The sequence below is a fragment of the Corapipo altera genome, unplaced genomic scaffold (genome assembly GCF_003945725.1).
Source record: "Corapipo altera isolate COAL_440 unplaced genomic scaffold, ASM394572v1 239, whole genome shotgun sequence".
Taxonomy (NCBI): domain Eukaryota; kingdom Metazoa; phylum Chordata; class Aves; order Passeriformes; family Pipridae; genus Corapipo; species Corapipo altera.
This window is the reverse complement of record NW_020884938.1, coordinates 2,334,392-2,353,408: the sequence shown is the minus strand read 5'-3', so window position 1 is coordinate 2,353,408 and position 19,017 is coordinate 2,334,392. Positions and strand designations below refer to the sequence as shown.

Sequence of the window (19,017 nt, the reverse complement as noted above, 5' to 3'; positions counted from 1 at the left end):
CAAGAAAATCCAAGCTTTAATGTCATCTGAGCCAGAAGAGCAGAGGGGACAGTGCAGGTTATAGCTCTTGTTGTGTAATTTCTTTGCAGAAGTTGTTTTGGATTGAAGTTTATCCACCTACCCATGCTCATGTATCACCCAGCATGGTTTTAGACATCAAGACACACCAAAGAGGCAGTTCCCTTTCACACAGAAAGGCTGGAGCAACAAAATAATGGATTGTTTTAGAAATAAAATTAAAACCCATACTCCAACAGGTTCTTTGAGTAACTGAAATCACTTTTATTTGTGAGGAACGTCACCCAATGCTGCACAGTTTCAAATAGATCTTAACAAGGAAAGCGGAAGTTTCTCCTCCCCACGTCCTGCAGTGATCAGGACTGGCACAGAAAAAAACAACTCATCACACTTGGGAGGTTTAGCACCAGCATCCAATAAAAAAAAAAGCATTTTTTGTTTCAATTTTTAGTTCTTTGGTTGCTTTTTTTTCCCTTTTCAGTTTGATACCAAAAGAAAAATCGAAAAATTGAAAAATTCCTTACTAGCAAAACAGTGAAATTCTAGGAAAAAAAAAACAAAACCCGAAAAAACAAAAGCTCCACAGTTGCTGTTGAAAACTAGGGAGGTTGTTCTTTCTGAACCTCGCTCTCTTTTTTCTCTCATGCATCTCTCTTGTAGGCGTTCCCTGGATCTCAGCTGCTGGTAAGTTTTGTTTTCTTTCGCATTTCCGTAGGTCAAATCTTCGCTCTCGTCATCACTGTTGACAATTTATTGCTTGTGTGTTTCTTTGGTGTTACTTTTGAGCTGTATTTTAGGACACCTGTTGAAGAGCCACATTAAAAAAAAACTAAATAAATATGCAGTTTAAGTTTCATTTTCTCGTTGAATTAGGCAAGATGTCAGGTGAAAAGAGAGTTACAGCAGACAGGGTAAGAACAACTGGCTTATCCTGTCCATATGCAGGGTCTTCCTAAAATGAAATATTATTAATTAGCAGCAGATGCTGTAATTATATAGACCAGATAGAGCTTTCTGAAAAAAAAAAAAATCAGTTATAAAGCAAAACTTACTCTGTGACAAATACAGACACAGAGAAGAGGAGAGGAAGAAGAGAAAAGCAGCAAACTGCTCTTGGTTTGGCTACAGAGCACTCCCAGAACTTATCACTAATATCAGGCCATACATAAGGGCATGTGGCCAGAGGCCAAGTCCTGGAAAGGCACACAACTCTGCTCCAGCTGGCAAACAGCAATTATCCATGTTCCTTACCTGAGGGATGGTAAAGGTGCCTGGGGAGCCGGGCATTACTCAGCACCACCCTGCTCTGTCACTGGAGCAGGAGTTTCAGCAGGTGGTTCAGTTACCTTTGTCTGAGACACAATAAACCCTGATTAGAGGCAAAGACCGACCTCCAGACCCTTCCTCTGTTCAGTGGCACAGCCAGCATAACCCAGCTTTTAAAGTAATCAAGAAAAATGAACCCCCGGAAAATATTAGTGTATTTCTTGTCACTTTTGTGATTTTTATTTCTGTAATCTTGTAAAGTTAAGTGTATTTCCTGTAATTGAGTATTTCACAGCAGATTCTGTCAGGGGAACACCTCAAGTAGACACAGAATGAGAAAATCTTTCCTCGTTTAGGTAAAATCTGGTTTGCAAACAGTTTCCTGAAATGATCTGGTCCGAGCAGTTCAGGAAATGGATCTGGAGTTTTCAAATCCATCTCTTATACTACAGGCAGACTGAGGGTTTGAGGAAGCAATCCCTATCCCACTGCCAGTTCCATTTAAGGTAAGCTGCTCTTTCTTCAAGAGGGTCAGAAGCAGGCAGGGAAATCAGCACTTCAGAGCTGGTCACCACTCACCCACAGCACACCAACAAAACACTTATCAAAAACTCATATAGGACAGAGGGACTTGAGCATTCACCCCATCAGAACCTCAGTCTCTGCCACGTAGACTCATAGAATCACAGAAGGGTTTGGGTTGGAAGGGCACCTTGAAGATCATCTCGTTCCAATCCATGGCAGCAACACCTTCCACTAGCCCAGGTTGCTCAGAGCCCCATCCAACCTGGCCTTGGACACTTCCAGGGATGGGGCAGCCACAGCTTCTCTGGGCAACCTGTGCCAGGGCCTCACCTCCCCCACAGGGAAGAATTTCTTCCTAATATCCAACCTGAACCTGCTCTCTGTCAGTTTGAACCCATTCCCCCATATCCTGTCACTCCAGGCCCTTGGAAATAGTCTTGCCCTCTCTTTCCTGCAAGTTCCCTTCAGGTGGCCACAATCAGGTCACCCCGGGGCCTTCTCTTCTCCAGGCTGACCAACCCCAATTCTCCCAGGCTTTCCTCACAGCAGAGCTGCCCCATCCCTGTGGCAGCCTGCTGGCCTTACCTCTTTGCCCTCCTGAGCTGGAGCGCTGGCAGGACGGGGCCGGCGCCGGTAGTTGTAGGGCCGGCGGTAGCCACGGCGAAGGGGCTGCTGGCCCATGGCGTTGGCCTCGTGGTGGTTCTCCTTGTTCTCGGCCTCCCCGGTGGCTGGGGCAGGGCGTGGGCGAGGGGGCCCTCTGAGGAGGGGCAGAACCGGGTGTTAGGCATGAAAGAAGCCCAAGAAGGTTAAACTACAGTAATTTTAGCCCAGCAAAGCCTTCCATAACCAATTCCACCCTGAAACGATCTCCAGTGCGAGCAAACCATCCCTCTGGAGCTTGACTGGCACAGAGCTGAAGAGGAAAGACAAGCAAGGTGGGTGTCTCTTCACTGCTGAAGATACATCAGCATATCCTACAACAGAGCTGTAGTTATCCCATTTGAATTGCTGGCTAGGAGAAGAAACGAGCCAGCAGTGGCCATACAGGCTGATTTGCTATGTTAGCCTTAGTGTGGTTGTATTCCAGCCCAGGCCTAATAATTAATGGTACAACCCTTGGGAATCTCACTTCACCTGTCAGCCACTCCTGGGTCTTTGCCTGCCAGCCTCCCATTGGCTTCCTTGCTGGGGATTTCCAGAGCCAGATACAGTTTGCCTTTCCAGAGAGATCACAACGCTGTTTTCTTTAGTTATTTCACCAGTCTCCCCCAAGCTCATGGAAGCTTTTAACATCATCAACATCCTGTGGCATGAAAAAGCTCCAGCAATCCACTGCTTGCCCAGCACCCTGGGTCAGGAACCTGAGCATGAGTCAGCAGAGCTCCAGTGCAGCAAAAACAAAATGGGCCCTGGGCTGCACCCCCAGGGCCAAGAGGAGCAAAGAGATGTGAACAAACCAGATGGAACCTTGAGGTCCCTTCTAACCTTGCCTGTCCTATAGTTCAATGAACCTCACTTTGTTTTTCAGCAGGTCTCCCACTGCCTTCACTTGAAGGCTCCTCATAGCACATTCTTTTATCAGAAGGACAAGAAGAACAATTGTGCCATCCTTTCCATGCTACTCATTGCTCCGAGGACCTCTGTAATCCACCTTCACTTGTCTTTTCTCTCAGCCTGAGTCCTCAGTCACTTCACTCTTCACACATTTGTTCCCCTTCAATCATTTTATGAGTTTTCTTATTATTCTGGAAGTTCTCCAGGCTCTTTAGCACCCCTTTTCTCCAAAGGCTCTAGCAAGACTTAACTCTCCAATAATCCTGTTTTGTTACCTTCTCCTTTAGGAGTTTCTCAAGGAACCTAAAATTTACATCTTGACTGACAGCAATACCCTCCACTAACAAAGGATATACTACTATATTAGATTACATGCTCCCATGCCAGAGGTAGGACACAACTTCAGCTTTTACTGAATACTGAGGTTTCCTCTGTACCTACAAGTAGAACCAGGACATAAAACCAAGCTTGTGTGACATGTAGGACTGAGTTCAATGTGCATAAACTACTGTCTGCAGTCCACAAGAAATGTTATAGAGCACACCCTGCCCCAGCAAATGACATGGATCCTGCATTTCATTTCAATTGTGAGAAGCAATGGGATACAATGAATTCTTTGCCCTCCTTTGGCCAATATGTCTCCAAACAACATATAAGCACATTTAACAAATTCTCCAGTTGTTTCCTTATTTCTGTGGCTCACCTTTCTCCCAGTAATTAAAGTGCTTCTCACTGTCCCTACCACTTGCACAAGTGTCCCTGCACTTAGAAGGCTGTGTAGGACACACAGGCACCTGAATTCTGAGCAAAGGAAATGGCACCAACCTGCGGTAGCGGGGCCGGTAGGTAGTAGGATTCCTGTGCACTTGCTGAAGTTGTCCTCCTTCTGTGACCCCATCCTTGATTTCTCCCTCAGCACCCTGCTACCAAAGGAAAAGAGACAGTCAAAGATGAATTGTTACCTTATTTGACAGGCAGTGTATTAACCATAGAGCCAAATGACCTGGATGCCAGTCCAAACCCAGTGCATCAGTAGAGAAACACCTGCACTGGTAAAGAAGAAGCAGCAGATTCTCAAAAGGCTTTAATTTGGGCAAAGAGGAGGGCAACACAAGAGCCAACAGTGCCTGCCCCTGTTCCTCACAGGAACAGACTAAAAAACTACCCGATGATGCCTCCTCCCTGCCTGCCAAAAAAGGCAGAGATCTTGACAGTTCTCCCTGGTGCACATTCCAGTGTGTTTCGAGACATGGCATTGCACTGTAAGGGGTGAATGTGTTATGGAGAGGCAGCTACTGATCAGGACACTTCCCAATTTGGAAAGTTAACAGAAAGAAACGTGCCAGAGACCCCTTCTAGCTCCATTCTACACAAAGCCCTGTTCCACAGAGAACTCCCACAAAACCACCGAGCAATCTGAAGGCAGGAAAACTGTATTACATCACTTCAAATACTCTTCTACACACTCAGTCTTGTCAGCCTTTCAGAGATGCAGTGGTTCTCTCTCCCTTTTGGTTGTTAAAGTTGATAGTGATAAAGCTGTATGTCAGTTTGGTGGGTTTGTGTTTTAAATGCCAGCCATCAGCAATGTCTGCTTTTAAAGTGTTACCTGATCTGCAGTTCTCAGTGTACTACTCTTCCCTTTAAAGGAAGGAATTTAACAAGACATCTAGAAACAGAAGTGCATCTTCTGCACCTGGATCCAGTAGGAAGCAGAAGCCTCCTGAAAGCCTTTAGTAGTCTACATTTGACAGGTTTCCTTCCAATTCTACACCACTATCATATTTTGCTCTATTTTAACCCTGCAGAGGGTTTATCTTTAGATAAAATGATGATAAACATTTAAAAAGCCTGGAGTGCTGTAGATCATGACAGGAAATCCTGGGGAATTAAATGAACTTCAGTGATCAACCCTGACAATCTTACATAAAATACCCTCCAAATGCATTAATAATTTCAAGTGCACTTCATAGTTCTTCAAGTTCTCATAAAGCAGAGACTTGGTCTAGAGGCAGGTGGAATATTTCATGTGCTGTACCCAGAAATAGCTAGACCACCTAATTTCAACAATTTGACAGGGTCAGCTGCTGAGATTAGTATAGAAAATCTGAATTAAACTTAAAAAGCATCAACCAGTCTTATTGCAGGGAGGAGCACTCAACATTTTTCATTAGCTAAAGCTCTCCCATAGCCCTTGACAATCAGCATCACATTCACAGCTCTTTGAAAGGCACTACTGGAGTTTTTTTACATGTTTTTACTGGCACAGCCCAAGTCCACTCCTCCCTGCAGAGGGTTGGGCTGGAATCTCAGTTACAAGACTCCATCTCCTGTAGTGATGGAAAGAATGACTGGACCTGATGAAGCATCACTCAAAAACATTGCAAACCTTTTCCTCCTCATCTTGAGCTGAATACTGTTATATCAAAATTTTAAATGGTTTTGGCTTAAACAATCAGCTGAAAACAGAACAGCAAAGCAACTGAATTGCTTAGCCCAGAAGCCCTGATAATTTCCTGCACTTCTATAGCAGCACAAAAATTCAATGAACACGTCACATTAGTATCACTGTCCATTGATCAGAAGTGAAGTATGGCTCCAGAATAAAACAATTATGCTGTCATAACTCACTGAAACAGGTGTAATTCCACCAGAAAACAGAACCAGAGCTTTGAGGTCTTGTTTGATCATATGATAGTAAGTATATGAGATTAATTTATTAGGAAAGTTTCTTGAAAGCATCTCCCCATGTATAGCACACACGTGTTCACTCAATCTCCTCCACAGAAACCTTCCAACTGAACCTGTACATTCAAACAAAACATCAGGTCATCCTAAAGGGCAGGTTAGAAATCCTGAAGATTTTTAATTACAGCAGGCCTGGGTACACTGAAACCTTTTCCTTCAGCTGTGCAGAAAGAGTAAATACACTTTCAGCAAACACAGCTCAAGAGTGCCCAAGAGCTGGAAACACTTCCTCAAGTAGAGAGGCACAACCTCCAATGCCCCTGTTACTGAGACTATCCTCGAATGAAACAAAACTTGCTCCAAATTTTAACAGATAATATCAAATCCAGAGGAGCAGTCCATGCATTGATGGCAAGACATGACTTTCAGAGGATGCTCAAGCCAAAGGAAGGACCAACAAATCTTATAAGCAATGGGAAACAATGACCACACAGGTTAATGTCCTTCTGTAAACTATCATTTTTAAGCTTTTAAGGCTGTAATTCTTCCAGAGTCAGTGATCCCAAAGAATGAGCAGTATCCTTTCCATTATAAAATGCCATATGATTGCTAAAGGCATCAGGCACAGGGCACACAGCAGCTGAGGTCTGGTACCCACACCAAATCAGCCTGGGGACTCAGATATAAGCAAGCCAGAGGAAAACAAGGTGATAATCACAATTTGTTCCCCTTGTGTACATCTTCAAGGACTGGGATCCAAGTGTGAGATGAAAGCCAGGCTCTTAGCTGCACAAGTTTGCATTAGAGAACACAGCTCAGCACAAGTACACTGAGGCAGGATTAAAGAAAACACCTAATGATAGCTGGTATAAACAACTAGGCTTTAGGGAAGGATTCAACAACACTTGTTCTGTTTGCCCCTGTGCTGTCAGCTCTGCAAAATGAGAGGAAAGTTATGTTGCCTGGGCAGAGCCTTCCACCAGGGCTGTTATACTGGATCATTCACACATTTCTGCAGCAAGTGATGATTGGACTTAACTATTCAAAAAAATAATGTTCCAGTTTGTTGGATTATTCTAGGCACCAATTTAGCAAAAGCACAATGTGGACAGGAGCAGTAACTGCTAGAACTACAGTCATGGTCCTCATGCTTACTTCTTCCTCTGCAAAAACCTGCAGGGAAGATGCTTAGGAAGTCTTGCAGATGTAATGAACAGTGGTGCAGAGCTGGTTTAAAGGGGGAAAAAAAACCCCGAACATCATTATCTTTACACAGAACACTTGTAGGCAGAGGCCTATGAAGGGATGATACAGGGAGGTTTCAGCCAGCTGGTCAAACTACTGCCACGCCATGCAGAAGTGACAAACTTCTAAAATAAATCCCATTTTCCAAGTAAACCATACATAACCATAACTTGGAGGGTTATGAGTAATATAATATGTTTGCTTCAGGTAAAGGGCATGGTGAGCCACTTAGGTGTCATGGCCCTTTGTGTTTACTTTTCAAACCAACACCCAAGGAGATGCTTTTAACACATCCTAGAAAAACATGACAAGGAAGGGCTACCAGATACCAAATAAAAGAAAGTATCAGTGTCAACCTCAACGATGGGCTGGAGGAACCCAGAATGTTACTGAAGAACACTCACAACTCAGTTAATCATTGACAGCTCACTATGTGCCAGTGCTGAAGGTGTAGTTCTCTCTCATGGACAGCTGCTGAGGAGGTGGGTGACCAGCACTAAAGGAACTAAACTCACACTCCGAGGTGGCCCACGGCGTCGGCCGAAGTAGCCCCGTCGGTAGCGGCGCCGGTCGGCGGCGTAGCGGCTGCCTTCCACAGGGACTCCGTCTGGACCAGTGACATTGGCTGCTTCTGCACCCTGAGAGCACAACACACAGTCAGCCAGGGGCTGGGAAAACAACCACCAGCTACAGGGAGAGGATGAAACAGCAAAGAGGCTTTTTGGCCCAAGTTCCAAGCTACAGCGATTCCCTTCTCCCACGTAGTGCAAAAGCAGGTTTGTTATTCCCAACCCCATAACCAAGAGTTATGATCATGAGTTAAGGTCCTAAGATCATATCAGGCTGAGTCTGGAGAAGGAAGCAAGAAGTAACTGATTAAAGACAAAAACATGAAACCCCCATCACCCTCAAAAAATGTTCAAAAAAGTAGAAGTGTAAAGAACTTGGAAGTTCTTATAGTCATTAAACTACCAAACTCCAAACAAACTCTTCAGAGCAATATATGCCTCAGTTAATGATTGCTGGGCAGGCTGCAAGCTTTGGATGTTCTATCAGGTAAAAATTACAAATTCTAGAAGCACTGGCGTGTAGCTGAGGTAGAGTTTTGACACATATCTAGAAACACACCTTGATGAAGCCTTTAAAAACCAGCTCTCCCATAGAAAAGCTGTAGGAATGCCACCTACCCGGGGATTAACACATCAGACAAAAACCCCAGAGACACAGGCAAGGTTCTGTGTCACTCCCCACTCTGTTGGGCCACACTCCATAATGTCCCACCTTTTCTCCCTCGACCACATCAAACTCCACAGTCTCTCCATCACCAACACTGCGCAGGTACTTCCGGGGGTTGTTTTTCTTTATCGCCGTCTTTAAAGAAAAAAGATACAAAATCATTATTTTTGTGTGTTACTTACCTTATAAATTCATAACCACATCGATGAGGGAAGGGCAGCATCCTTCTGCTACAGTCCCAACTCTACACACCAGATCAGTCACCACACCAAGACAGTTCAAACACACACGTCACTCATTTTACAGTCCCACCGATACTCAGTCAAAGTTTACTCTTTTCTCACTATTTTTGAGTTTATAAATCAGGATCCACTCTGTCCAGTGAGCTAAACATCCAAATCATTACAGTTCATACTGAGTGTTTCATCTCCTGAAAGCTACACCAAGGCAGCTCTAGCAGCAAGTGTGACCTGTTATTAGGACACCTGTAGACCATCTACAGAGAAAAACCCCCAAAATAATAACACCATTATTAATAATAACACCATTATTAGTTATATTAGAATGCTTAATACTACTAACAACATGGGTTTGCATCAAAACCTCAGGCTCACGGGAACACTCAAACCTCCTGGTGTGATTTTCAGTCTGTCAACTACAGATGCCTTTTACTCTGTGCAGTATTTCCAGAATTCCATAAAAATCGGTTGGATTCCATAAAAGTAGGCAAGACAAGCCTACTGTCTGTTCATCAGGTAAGGCTTCATCAACTGGGAGAGGCCAGGGGAGAAAACACATGTACTGTACAAGCCAATCTAGTAGCCATTTTTTAACTGAAGTTATGTTGGATTGTTAAAGCCCAATTCACTTTAAGTTTCCTGATCTGGGCATCTTTTGTCAGCAGGAAGAGGGAGGTGCAGAACCAGTAAACAGAAACACATGGAAATACAGGGCATTAATCCAGCTTAAGAAATGGGATGTAGGGCAAAAGGAGAAGAAAGTTGGCATATCTGCAGTACAAGGAAAACAGGCAGAATGCAGCTCAGAGGAGTTGTTGCCTGTGTGTGGTAGAATATTCCTTCAGCCAACAACAGCCCAAAAGCATTTCTCACTGAAGGAAAAATCTAATCAGCTTGAAGTTGATCTTGACTAGTTCAGGGAATGTGTTCTCCTTGCTGCTGAGTACAATCTCCTCTCTGTTTCAGGCAATAGGCCAGCGTGTCCTTGTAGCCACACCTGCCCCTGTACCCTGCAGCATCCCTGAACAGCTTCAGGAAGAATGTAAGAGTGTACACATTGTTACTACCAAAGCAAAAACAACCCAAGAGGCTGTTTGGGGATTTTTTTATACACAGAAACAGAACGAGCTGTCAAGTGAATTCTTTGGGGAATTATTTTAGCAAGCAGAGACTTACACCATTAGCTCAGACAACTTTGTTTGCTTTCTGCTGACCTTTTAGTGCAACTGCCCCATTTCTAAAAATCACACAGAGGTGTTTGCTTTTCCATAAATGTTATATTGCATAACCTGCCAACTGGAGACAGAGGCTGCTACACTCTAGGCTGGGGTTTGTTTTATAAAGGCAATCGGGACAATTTTGAGTAAATCCTAGAATTCCAAGCAGGAACTATGCAGCTTTACTACTTACAACTTCAGCTGCAGGTAAACACTGCTGAAATAAGCCTCTAACAAGCCTAAGCTCTAAGCTTGATGGAAAGACTTTTACCATGTGTATCCAGAGGGGAGAAAGCACTGTTCTCCCTGTTACTGTTTACCAGCACCCTGCAGGCTCCAGCTCCTCTGATTCAGAAGACAGATGTTTTATATTAACACAGACAGCGCTCAACAACAAAGCCTTTCCTTTCCAAAGGGGACACTGATGAACAGGCAGCTACAAGAGTCTTCAGAGCCAGTTCAGGGTTTTGTTTGAGAGAGTTCTTCCCATATGCTCACACCAGCACATGCCATGCACATCCAGGACTGTCACAGTAACGGCCAAAGGTTGTTATAACAGGTACAGGTGCACGATCAACACACTCCAGCGGAGTGAAGAGAAAGAAAGAGCCTTACAACAGAAGAGATTAACTCCTCCCCACTGCTCGTTGATTCAGACTATACCTAATTAAACTGGACTTCTCTGGCTGCTGACACTTGGAATGGTGTTAACATTGCAAGGCACACTCCACCCCACCACGACTGATCCCTGCTGCTCACACCACAGTGCCCCAGACAGCACCTTGCATGAACCAAGCAAGACTGAGCAAGAACTGCCCTTCCCAAAAAACACTGCTTGGGTCCCCAGCAAGACAAAGGGTTAACTCAAAGCAAGCCATGCATGCCCTAAAAAGAAAAGCATTTTAATCTGTACTAGGTTTATAAATAGCATCCAATAGCCAGACACCAAGCATTAACCCCCATTCCAATCATGAGATCGGCCTGTTCCCTCCCCACGAGGATGCAGGCAGGGGAGGCAGGGAGGAGGCTGGATCCATTCAACTAGGTCAGCCTTATTCTGAAGGGATTAGGCATGTAATCCAGCCCCTCCCGGCGCGGGGAGGAGGGGCAGAGCCGGAGCGGGAGCAGGATGTTTGCTCACAGCAGGGATTTGCCTCCCTCCCCGGGCCCAGAGCTCTGCTGAGGAACATCCCACTGCAGAAACATCTACTCTGCCGTGCTCAGCCCACCCCGGGAGGGCTGGTCGGGTGCAGGCCTGCACATGATGTGGTATTTCTGAACCAAAGCCAGTTTTGCTCTGTGTTCAGTCCTCTGAGAGGACTCTCAGCCCCAGGAGATGGAAGTGCCTGCCTCCATCCCCCCTCCACACCCACCCACCAGGTCACATTTAGGGGAACAGGCCCTACAGGTGAAGGAGACAAAACAGCACAGGGAACAGCAGCTTGCTGTTTGGGTCTCTGCAGGCAGTTTTCCCAAGCAGAACATTGATCCATGTAGCCTCTGTCATCAGCACAACAGCCATTTTCCAGGATATCCTCTCACTCTCTCAAAGAGACCTCACTTGTCTTCAAGGCAGTTGTACAGTGCTGCCTATCCAGAACACGTTTCTGTTACCAGAACTCTTCCCACCCTCCCATCAGAGCACTGATGTCTCAGCATGCTCACAGCACCAGTCCTTTAAGAAAGGAAAATTACCATTAAAAATCAATATATGCATTGACAGCTCTTGCTCTAAAGTCCACCAGCTGAACTAGGAATGTGCACTGTGCACACTTCCCACCATCACCTTCACTCACTGTGGGCACTGGACTTACTCCCTCCCAGCTTTATCCAGTTTCAGTCTATACCCTATGACCCAGAGAAACAGTTCTCACAGGCTATTTAGTCACGAAGCCACAGGAACTAAACCAACTCTCAGGGTTGACTCAACTAACTATATATGCACACATCCTCATCCTCTGTGAGCAGCCCTGAGTACAAGTTTCCTGGTTACATCTGATGGAAATACTGTCACTTATGCCACAGAAAGTTCATGCTTTTAAGGATCATGTGAGCCTGCAGACATTTTATGTGGGACCAGCTCTAGGGGCACTATTTCATTTTCTGGTGAATGATGCAAGTGATGCACAACCAGATCTAAGCCAATAATCAGTTTACACCAGCATGGAGACAGCATCCTCTGTCTTGCCATCATTTGCCTGCAACCTGAGAGTCCCAGGATAAACTTAGAACAGCCTCCTGACAGCTCAAGGAAAGTGAACCAATGACAAGCCTCTGGGCCAGCTCTCCCTGCCTGGGCACACTTGGCACACGGCCTTCCTCCTCTTCTTCCTGGGAGCAGCTGCCTCGTGCACAACAGCTGATGGCAACGCTGGCTGGTCAACAGCCAGACCAGCTCACTTTCTCCCCAATACCAGGGAGGGCAGACAGAACAAACCTGCAAATGAGGAGGGGAGGGAGGAACAAAAGACACAAGGAGTGTGAGGAAATGGCGGGGAGGAGAGAACAAGCAGTGAGGTATTTACAGACAAAGGAGGAGACAACCAAACAAAAACACAAACCACACCAGAAAACCCTCCAAGCATCTTTAGTGCTCAAATTGGAACAGACAAAAAGAAAGCATGAAGGGTTATAATAACTCTTCAGTTAAACTCCAGAGAGAAGGAAAGGAAAACATAACCTAATATTTCTCCATGAAAATTCAAACATACACATTCATTCGAGGTATCTGCAGTCAATATTTTAAGGAGAAGCTGGGACAAGGTTGGGTGGCTGTGGCAGGAGTTGCACTAGAAACCTACCATAGTACACAACTCTAAGCTCAATCACTGCTGTCTTACCTGATGAACAAACACATCTTCTTTGGTATCATTTCTGTGAACAGAAAACAAGAAGTTGTAAGAGTTTAGGCTAAGAGACTTAAATAGAATTTCCTGGCTTTACAAGTGAAACCCTCCTTCTCTCAGCCTGTAGCACATGCCCTGAATTCCATACATTCTGTCTAAGTCTATGCTACCAAAACCCTGCTCTGAACTTGTAGGGTCATATGCTTGAGAGCAGAAAGGACTCCCCAGCCTTCAAAAGCATGAGAGGACAGGAGGAGGTTCTCTGTAATCTTCTGGCAAACATTCAATGTTTTGTTTTTGCACAGGGCACAGTTAATGACTGGACTGCTTGTTTTTCGCTATTCTAATTCCTCAAAAACACTTGCACAGGGAATGCAACCTGAGCTGTTACCCCAGAGGTCAAACAAGACTATCAGCAGGACTGACCGCAGCTGTTAACAGAGATCTCCTTTCAGTGAAACTCAAAGCAACCGTGCACAAGAGGTGTTAGGAGAGTCCACGGGAGCAGGACCCAGACACGGATTAGGCCAGACAGTTCAGGCTTCCACGTGCAAAACATGAAGATAAGTCTGAGACCTTGATTCTGTGTTCCCATACAACAAGGGAGAGCCTAAACCCTGCCATCTGTTCATTCCCTCTCTGCAAACACAACGGGCAGGTCAAAGAGCTTGGGAAGATAATGCATCATCTAAAACTTGTTGTGCTGGATTGAAGCAATTGCAGGCTTCACTTTAGGAAGGCAGCTAACAAGTTATTACACCATAACCAGCTGAAGGCTCTTAAGTCAACTGCTATAAAAGATTTTAAGAGTATTTCCTAACTCAGACTTTTCCTCTAAGCTTACATAACACTGGCTAGTAACCTCCAGGGACCGAGATCAACACTGCACCAGAACTGAGACAGGGGGTCTTCTCCCCCCTGCTGCACCTACCCAAATCTACCTGATGTGTAACATCAAGGACTTGCAGAATGAAATAACTTGCCAGGTATGTCTTTTGCAAGAGCTCAGCATGCAGGCGTTTCACTCTTCATAAAGCACACAAGACATTTAAGCCCCTCAACCCCACAGATATTCCAGCCTTAAAAGCCAGAGTTTTCTCCAGTAACTTGGAAGCAGGGGTCCTGGGCACCTAAGGCTGCAGGGTGATCGGTATTACCTACAGCTGTGGGGATTATCAATGCCATCCAGAGCTTTGCTCGTGTTCAGAGGAGAAGGGGAAAAAAAGAGACAAAGAGAATTTCTATGAAAGCCAGGCCTGGAATATCTTCAATGAGGTGCCATCAGAGCATCTCAATGTGTATCCACAGGAGGTGTATTGACCAGTTAACACTTTACCCAGAAGTATTTCCCTTCTTCCTGCCGTTTAGAAAACAGCCAGGCAGTCAGGAAAGATTATGCAGCTCATTAAAGATGTAGTAGGAGTAAACACGAGAAACTGGTAACAGACCAAATCTGTAATGAGTTTGACCCTTTCTGTTTTCTCCCTTTGACTGGGGGGGGGGTGTTTAAGAAAAAAAAGCTTGTTGAGTGCCTGGCCAAAGCTGACCATCAACTGCATGGAGCCGGGAGTCAGGTCCCCAGGTCCCTGCTGCAATTACTAATGCATGGCACGTTATCTGCACCACGAGTCTATCACAATCTAAACATACCTGTTGATAAAGCCGTATCCATTTCTGACATTGAACCACTTGACTGTGCCAAGAACTTTGGTGGCTGGAAAGAAAAAGTTAAAGAATTTAATCTAAAGCATAAGAAAGTACAACAACAGTTACAAAAATACTTTTATACTTGCGTGGGAACTCACCACCAGACCTATTCTGTTCTCTCAACAAAGAGAGAGAACATCTCCCAGCTCAGTTTATACTAATGCAGTGGCAAGATACAGTGCTTTAACAGACTGTTCTCCAGCCAAGAGTTTAACACACAGCACAAAGCTCTATTTCCAGAACTGGCCATCCATCCCTTCTCTTTTTGTATTTCTTATCCCAGAAAGGGGCAGCAAAGTTGACAATCCCACTGCAATTCATCAGTTCTCTTTAGCTCAGTAGCCAGACATGAAACATAGCCGAAGAAAGCCGTTTAAAAGTGTTTTCTTTCACTTCAGGGTAACTTCAGGAGTTACCCTTCTTTCTTCCCTGGAAACCAGAACTGGCCAAAGAAGCAGTATCAAGTACTATGTCTCTCAAGTGAAAAGGCAGCACATCCCTGTTTTGGCCCAGCTCTTTCTTGCATTGTCAGCATTACTCTAACCAAATAAAGACACCATAAGACTTTTTTTAAATATTCCTGCTTCTAGAGATCAGCTGCAAACTGTCCAACTTGATGTTCCCTGACTTCCAGGATCAAGACAAGCTCCTGTCTCAGCACTGAAACAGCATCTACTTAGAAGCCATACTGCAGTGTCTTATAGGATCTGGCAAAACCTGTTCCTCCAACTATAGGAATGTGTGGGAGGAACTCAACAGTGATGGAGGCAGTTCAACCCCTCCTTCCCTCTCAGCAACTGGGTGGACACAACAAACTTGTACTTTTCAGATCTCTACCAAAAGGAGAGGTTTGGCTTCTACAATTGAACACAGCCTGAGCACAGGTATATAAGCAATCTGTGTAGCACTTACTTGAAAAGGATCCAGTCACTTACAGATGACTGCTTGCTAAAAACCTTATACCTGTGTTTTGGGGGTGGCAGGAGACAATTAAAGGGAGAACAGTCTAGAGAATCTCCAATTCAGAAGTCCAAGCCACTCTGCTGGAGGCAGGAACTCACTGTAAATTGTCACCTTCATCCTCTCTATGCCTGCATTCTTCCCTAAATGCCCAGACAGGATGACAGAGCCAGACAGACCTTTAGTCCCATGAAGTCTTGCCATTCTCACACCCCCTCTGAACACAGACCTCAAATGAGAATGTTTGACACCAGCACCCATTGCAGTACTGCTGCTGTTATTACTTCCAATAACAGGCCTCTTCTCATCCCATTTTTAGAAGTGAGGTTTTTGGCCTCCTTTAATATGTGCTTTTCAGCAGAAAATGTTCTTAATTAGAAGAAGCAAAGTCATGTTAAGACTGAGACATCACCTGGAAAAAAGGGCTCTGCCCACTACAATATACATTCCCAGGAATTCTTGTTTACAGAGATAGAAACCTCCTAAGTTTCACTGCCTAACACTGACTCAGTGAGAATCTTCAGCATCAGTATTTATAGGGACATCACTACAATACAGATGCTTTCTGCTACCACAAAGGCTCTGGCTACAAGAGCTCACTGCACTAACACAGGAGGAGAAGGAGGGAAGCACAGAAACAGGTGCCAATGGCAGGTTTTAGCTGCTTTAAGAAACAGTGCTAATACCACTGATTCCCTCAACATCATCCTTTCCCTCCCCTGCAAAACAGCTTTTGAATCTGTTGGCCTATTTCAATCAGATTAGGAAGAGGAGGAGAAGCTTAGGAAGCATGGCAAAACCCCTCAGAGGAGTCAGGGAGCTGAGGGAATGAGGGGCAGTCACAACTCACTCTCTGTGTGCTCACAGTTTCAGAGCAACTTTTGCACAAGTTGCAAGAAACCAGGGGTGAGTACTGAGGAAACACTATTCCCTACAGACATCGGTCTTACAGTCTTCCCTAAGTATCACTGGGGGGCCAAAGAACCTCGGACAACAGCACGACTCTGAACACCCACGTGGCCACGGCACAGTCACTGGAAAGCCTGAGCTGTCCCAACAGGGAAGTCGGGCAAGGAGGAGAACAAGCCCAGAGGAAAACACAGCAAGGAGTTAAACTGATGAGTCAGAGAAGGTGGTTGATGTGATGACGTCTGTCCCACCAGTGAAAGCCCACATATTGCTACAAGATGCTGTACTCTGATGCTATCAGAGGAAACAATCATCAGCCACTCCCACCCGTGACAAAATAACCTTTTAACAACGAAAGCCAAAGCTTCCTGTGACCAGCAGAACAGAGAGAGTTGAGTAACCCTTATCCCTATTCCTAGAAGTCAGTCACTTAGATGCCCTGGCCATTTGCTTCTAAGGAGATCTTTGTAAAAGAGTCGAGTGAACATAATTACACTACCATCAAGAGGGATATTTGAGGTGGACTTTAAGGCAAGGCCATTTCAATTAGCACTATCAGTGATCATTTTCCTCACAATTCCTACTAAAAAGCTTGGTAGCAAAAGGGCCATTGTGCAAAACCATCCCCATGGTGGTTTTCGTTTTCCTGCTAGTCCGGGAAAAGTATTTGTGCATTCACTTCCCCCCTACCCCTTTTCTCAGAGCAAAAGCAACTGGCAGACAAGACAAAAACATTACCAAAAATGAAACAAGCCATGTTAATGCAAGAAGAAGCCAGACACAACATCAGGTATGGATATGCTGATTATTGTGCTCTAATTACTGATAAATCAGGTAACAGGGGGAAATCACACAAACCGTGCCTCCAATCTCTGTTTTGCCAGAATTCTTCCTACCTCCACTCCAGAGAAATCCTTTACCTGGCTCCTCTCTGCTGCAGTAAGACCTCAGTCTTTCCCTTCAGAATAGAAGGTGCTGTCATTCTTTAGTGAAGTCTGCGACTATTAGTCAGCTTCAACTTTGCTTTTAAACAGCCTCTTGGAGTCCCACAGTTACAAACAGCAGATCCCTAGTTCCACAGATTCAACCCTTGTCCTTTTCAACAGGTTGACCTTATTTAATCACAAATTAAAAAACAAACAAACAAACACACACACTTGCTATGCACTGTTTTTGAGAGATGGCAACACGGCATTTTCACAGAACACGCCGAGTTGGAAGGGACCCACGGGGATCATGGAGCCCAACCCTTAACCCTGCCCAGGACCATCCCCAAGAATCACACCATGTGCCCGAGAGTGTCATCCAAAGGCGTCTTGAACTCTGTCAGCCTTGGTGCTGTGACCACTGCCCTGGGGAGCCTGGGTTTTTTGCCTCTTTACTGAAAACAAATTAGAAACTGGGGGAAAAAACAAACAAACAAACAAACAAACCCAAACAAGCACCGCAAACTCCCCAAAAAAAGCCCCAAAGAAGCAAACCTCACTAAACCCATTCTTTACAGACGGAAAAGTTGTGCCGGGACCTTAAAACTGAAGAGGGGCACACAGAGCGTTCCGCAGCAGCCCCTTCCAAGCGGGGCAGCGCCGGCAGGTGCCGGGCAGAGGCTCCCCAGGGCTGTCCCTCCCTCGCTGTCCCGGCCGCCGACAAACCCCGGCGCTCCGGCCCGGGCGGGGGAGGCACGGCCGCCTCCCCACCGGGACAGCGCCCGCGGAGCGCTCCCCGGGCCCGGCCCGTCCCACAGGTGCGCCGGGAGCTCGGACTCACCCAGCACTTTCTTCTCCGACTCGGCCGCGGCCGTTGTGGCGGCGGCGGCGGCAGCGCCGGGGGCCGCCTCGCCCACAGCCGCGCCCGGCGCGGCGGCGCTGCCGGGGCTCTTGGCACCGCCGTCCGTGGCGGCGGGCGCGGCGGTGGCAGTGGCGGTGCTGCTGGCGGCGGCCGGGGCGCTGGTGGTGGTGGTGGTGGCCGTGCTGGCAGCGCTGGTCTCCGCCGCCTCGCTCATGGTGCCGGCAGGGCGGTGGCGGCGCGTGTGGCTCGGGCCGCGCTGGGTCTTACTGGCCCCAAAATGGCCCCGCCGAAGTTTTAACACAGTCAGCGAGGGCCGGCGCCGGCACGCGCGCCGCCTCATTAGCATTTAAAGGGGCCGCGCCCGCGGCGTGAGGGGAGCGGAGCCGCTCCCGATGCGGGGCGGGCGGCGTGTCCCGATACCGCACCGCATGTCCCGATACCGCACCGCATGTCCCGACACCGCACCGCATGTCCCGATACCGCACCGCACGGCGTGTCCCGACACCGCACCGCATGGCCGGACACCTCACCGCGTGTCCCGACACGGCACCACACCGTTTATCCCGACATGGCACCGCGTGTCCCGACATAACACCACACTGTATGTCCCGACATGGTACCACACCGCATGTCCCGACATGACACCACACTGCATGTCCCGACATGGTACCACACCGCATGTCCCGACACGACACGACACAACACGACGTGCCCCGCTCTGCGCTGGTGCGGCCCCACCTCGAACACTGTGTGCGGTTTTGGTCACCGCAATATCAGACATGTCACAGAATCCCAGAAGGCGCTGAGTTGGAAAGGAAC

General features: G+C 46.5%; 1 protein-coding gene across 2 annotated transcripts; it reads right to left on the bottom strand.

Annotated features, from left to right (window-relative positions):
• Positions 1-261: 261 nt before the first annotated feature.
• Positions 262-18,427, bottom strand: YBX3 (Y-box binding protein 3). 2 transcript variants are annotated; one of them, XM_027660742.1, is made up of 9 exons: positions 18,178-18,427; positions 14,485-14,548; positions 12,829-12,862; positions 8,578-8,667; positions 7,812-7,934; positions 4,189-4,286; positions 2,395-2,566; positions 1,270-1,370; positions 262-820 (listed from the first exon to the last, which is right to left on the bottom strand). In XM_027660742.1, the coding sequence occupies exons 1-8, from the start codon at positions 18,410-18,412 to the stop codon at positions 1,305-1,307; spliced, it is 882 nt and encodes a 293-aa protein (XP_027516543.1). In that variant the 5' UTR covers positions 18,413-18,427; the 3' UTR covers positions 262-820; positions 1,270-1,304. The 2 variants fall into 2 exon arrangements, with proteins under 2 accessions (XP_027516543.1, XP_027516544.1); XM_027660743.1 differs by having other exon boundaries at positions 4,189-4,283.
• Between the last annotated feature and the right edge of the window lie 590 nt (positions 18,428-19,017).

Excerpts from the sequence above, each read along its gene's own strand:
- YBX3 (XM_027660742.1), bottom strand. The coding sequence starts at position 18,412 with ATGAGCGAGGCGGCGGAGACCAGCGCTGCCAGCACGGCCACCACCACC. Across the intron at positions 14,549-18,177 it reads GTCGGAGAAGAAAGTGCTGG|CCACCAAAGTTCTTGGCACA; the intron begins GTGAGTCCGAGC and ends TTTTCTTTCCAG. Across the intron at positions 4,287-7,811 it reads GCCGTGGGCCACCTCGGAGT|CAGGGTGCTGAGGGAGAAAT; the intron begins GTGAGTTTAGTT and ends TTCCTTTGGTAG.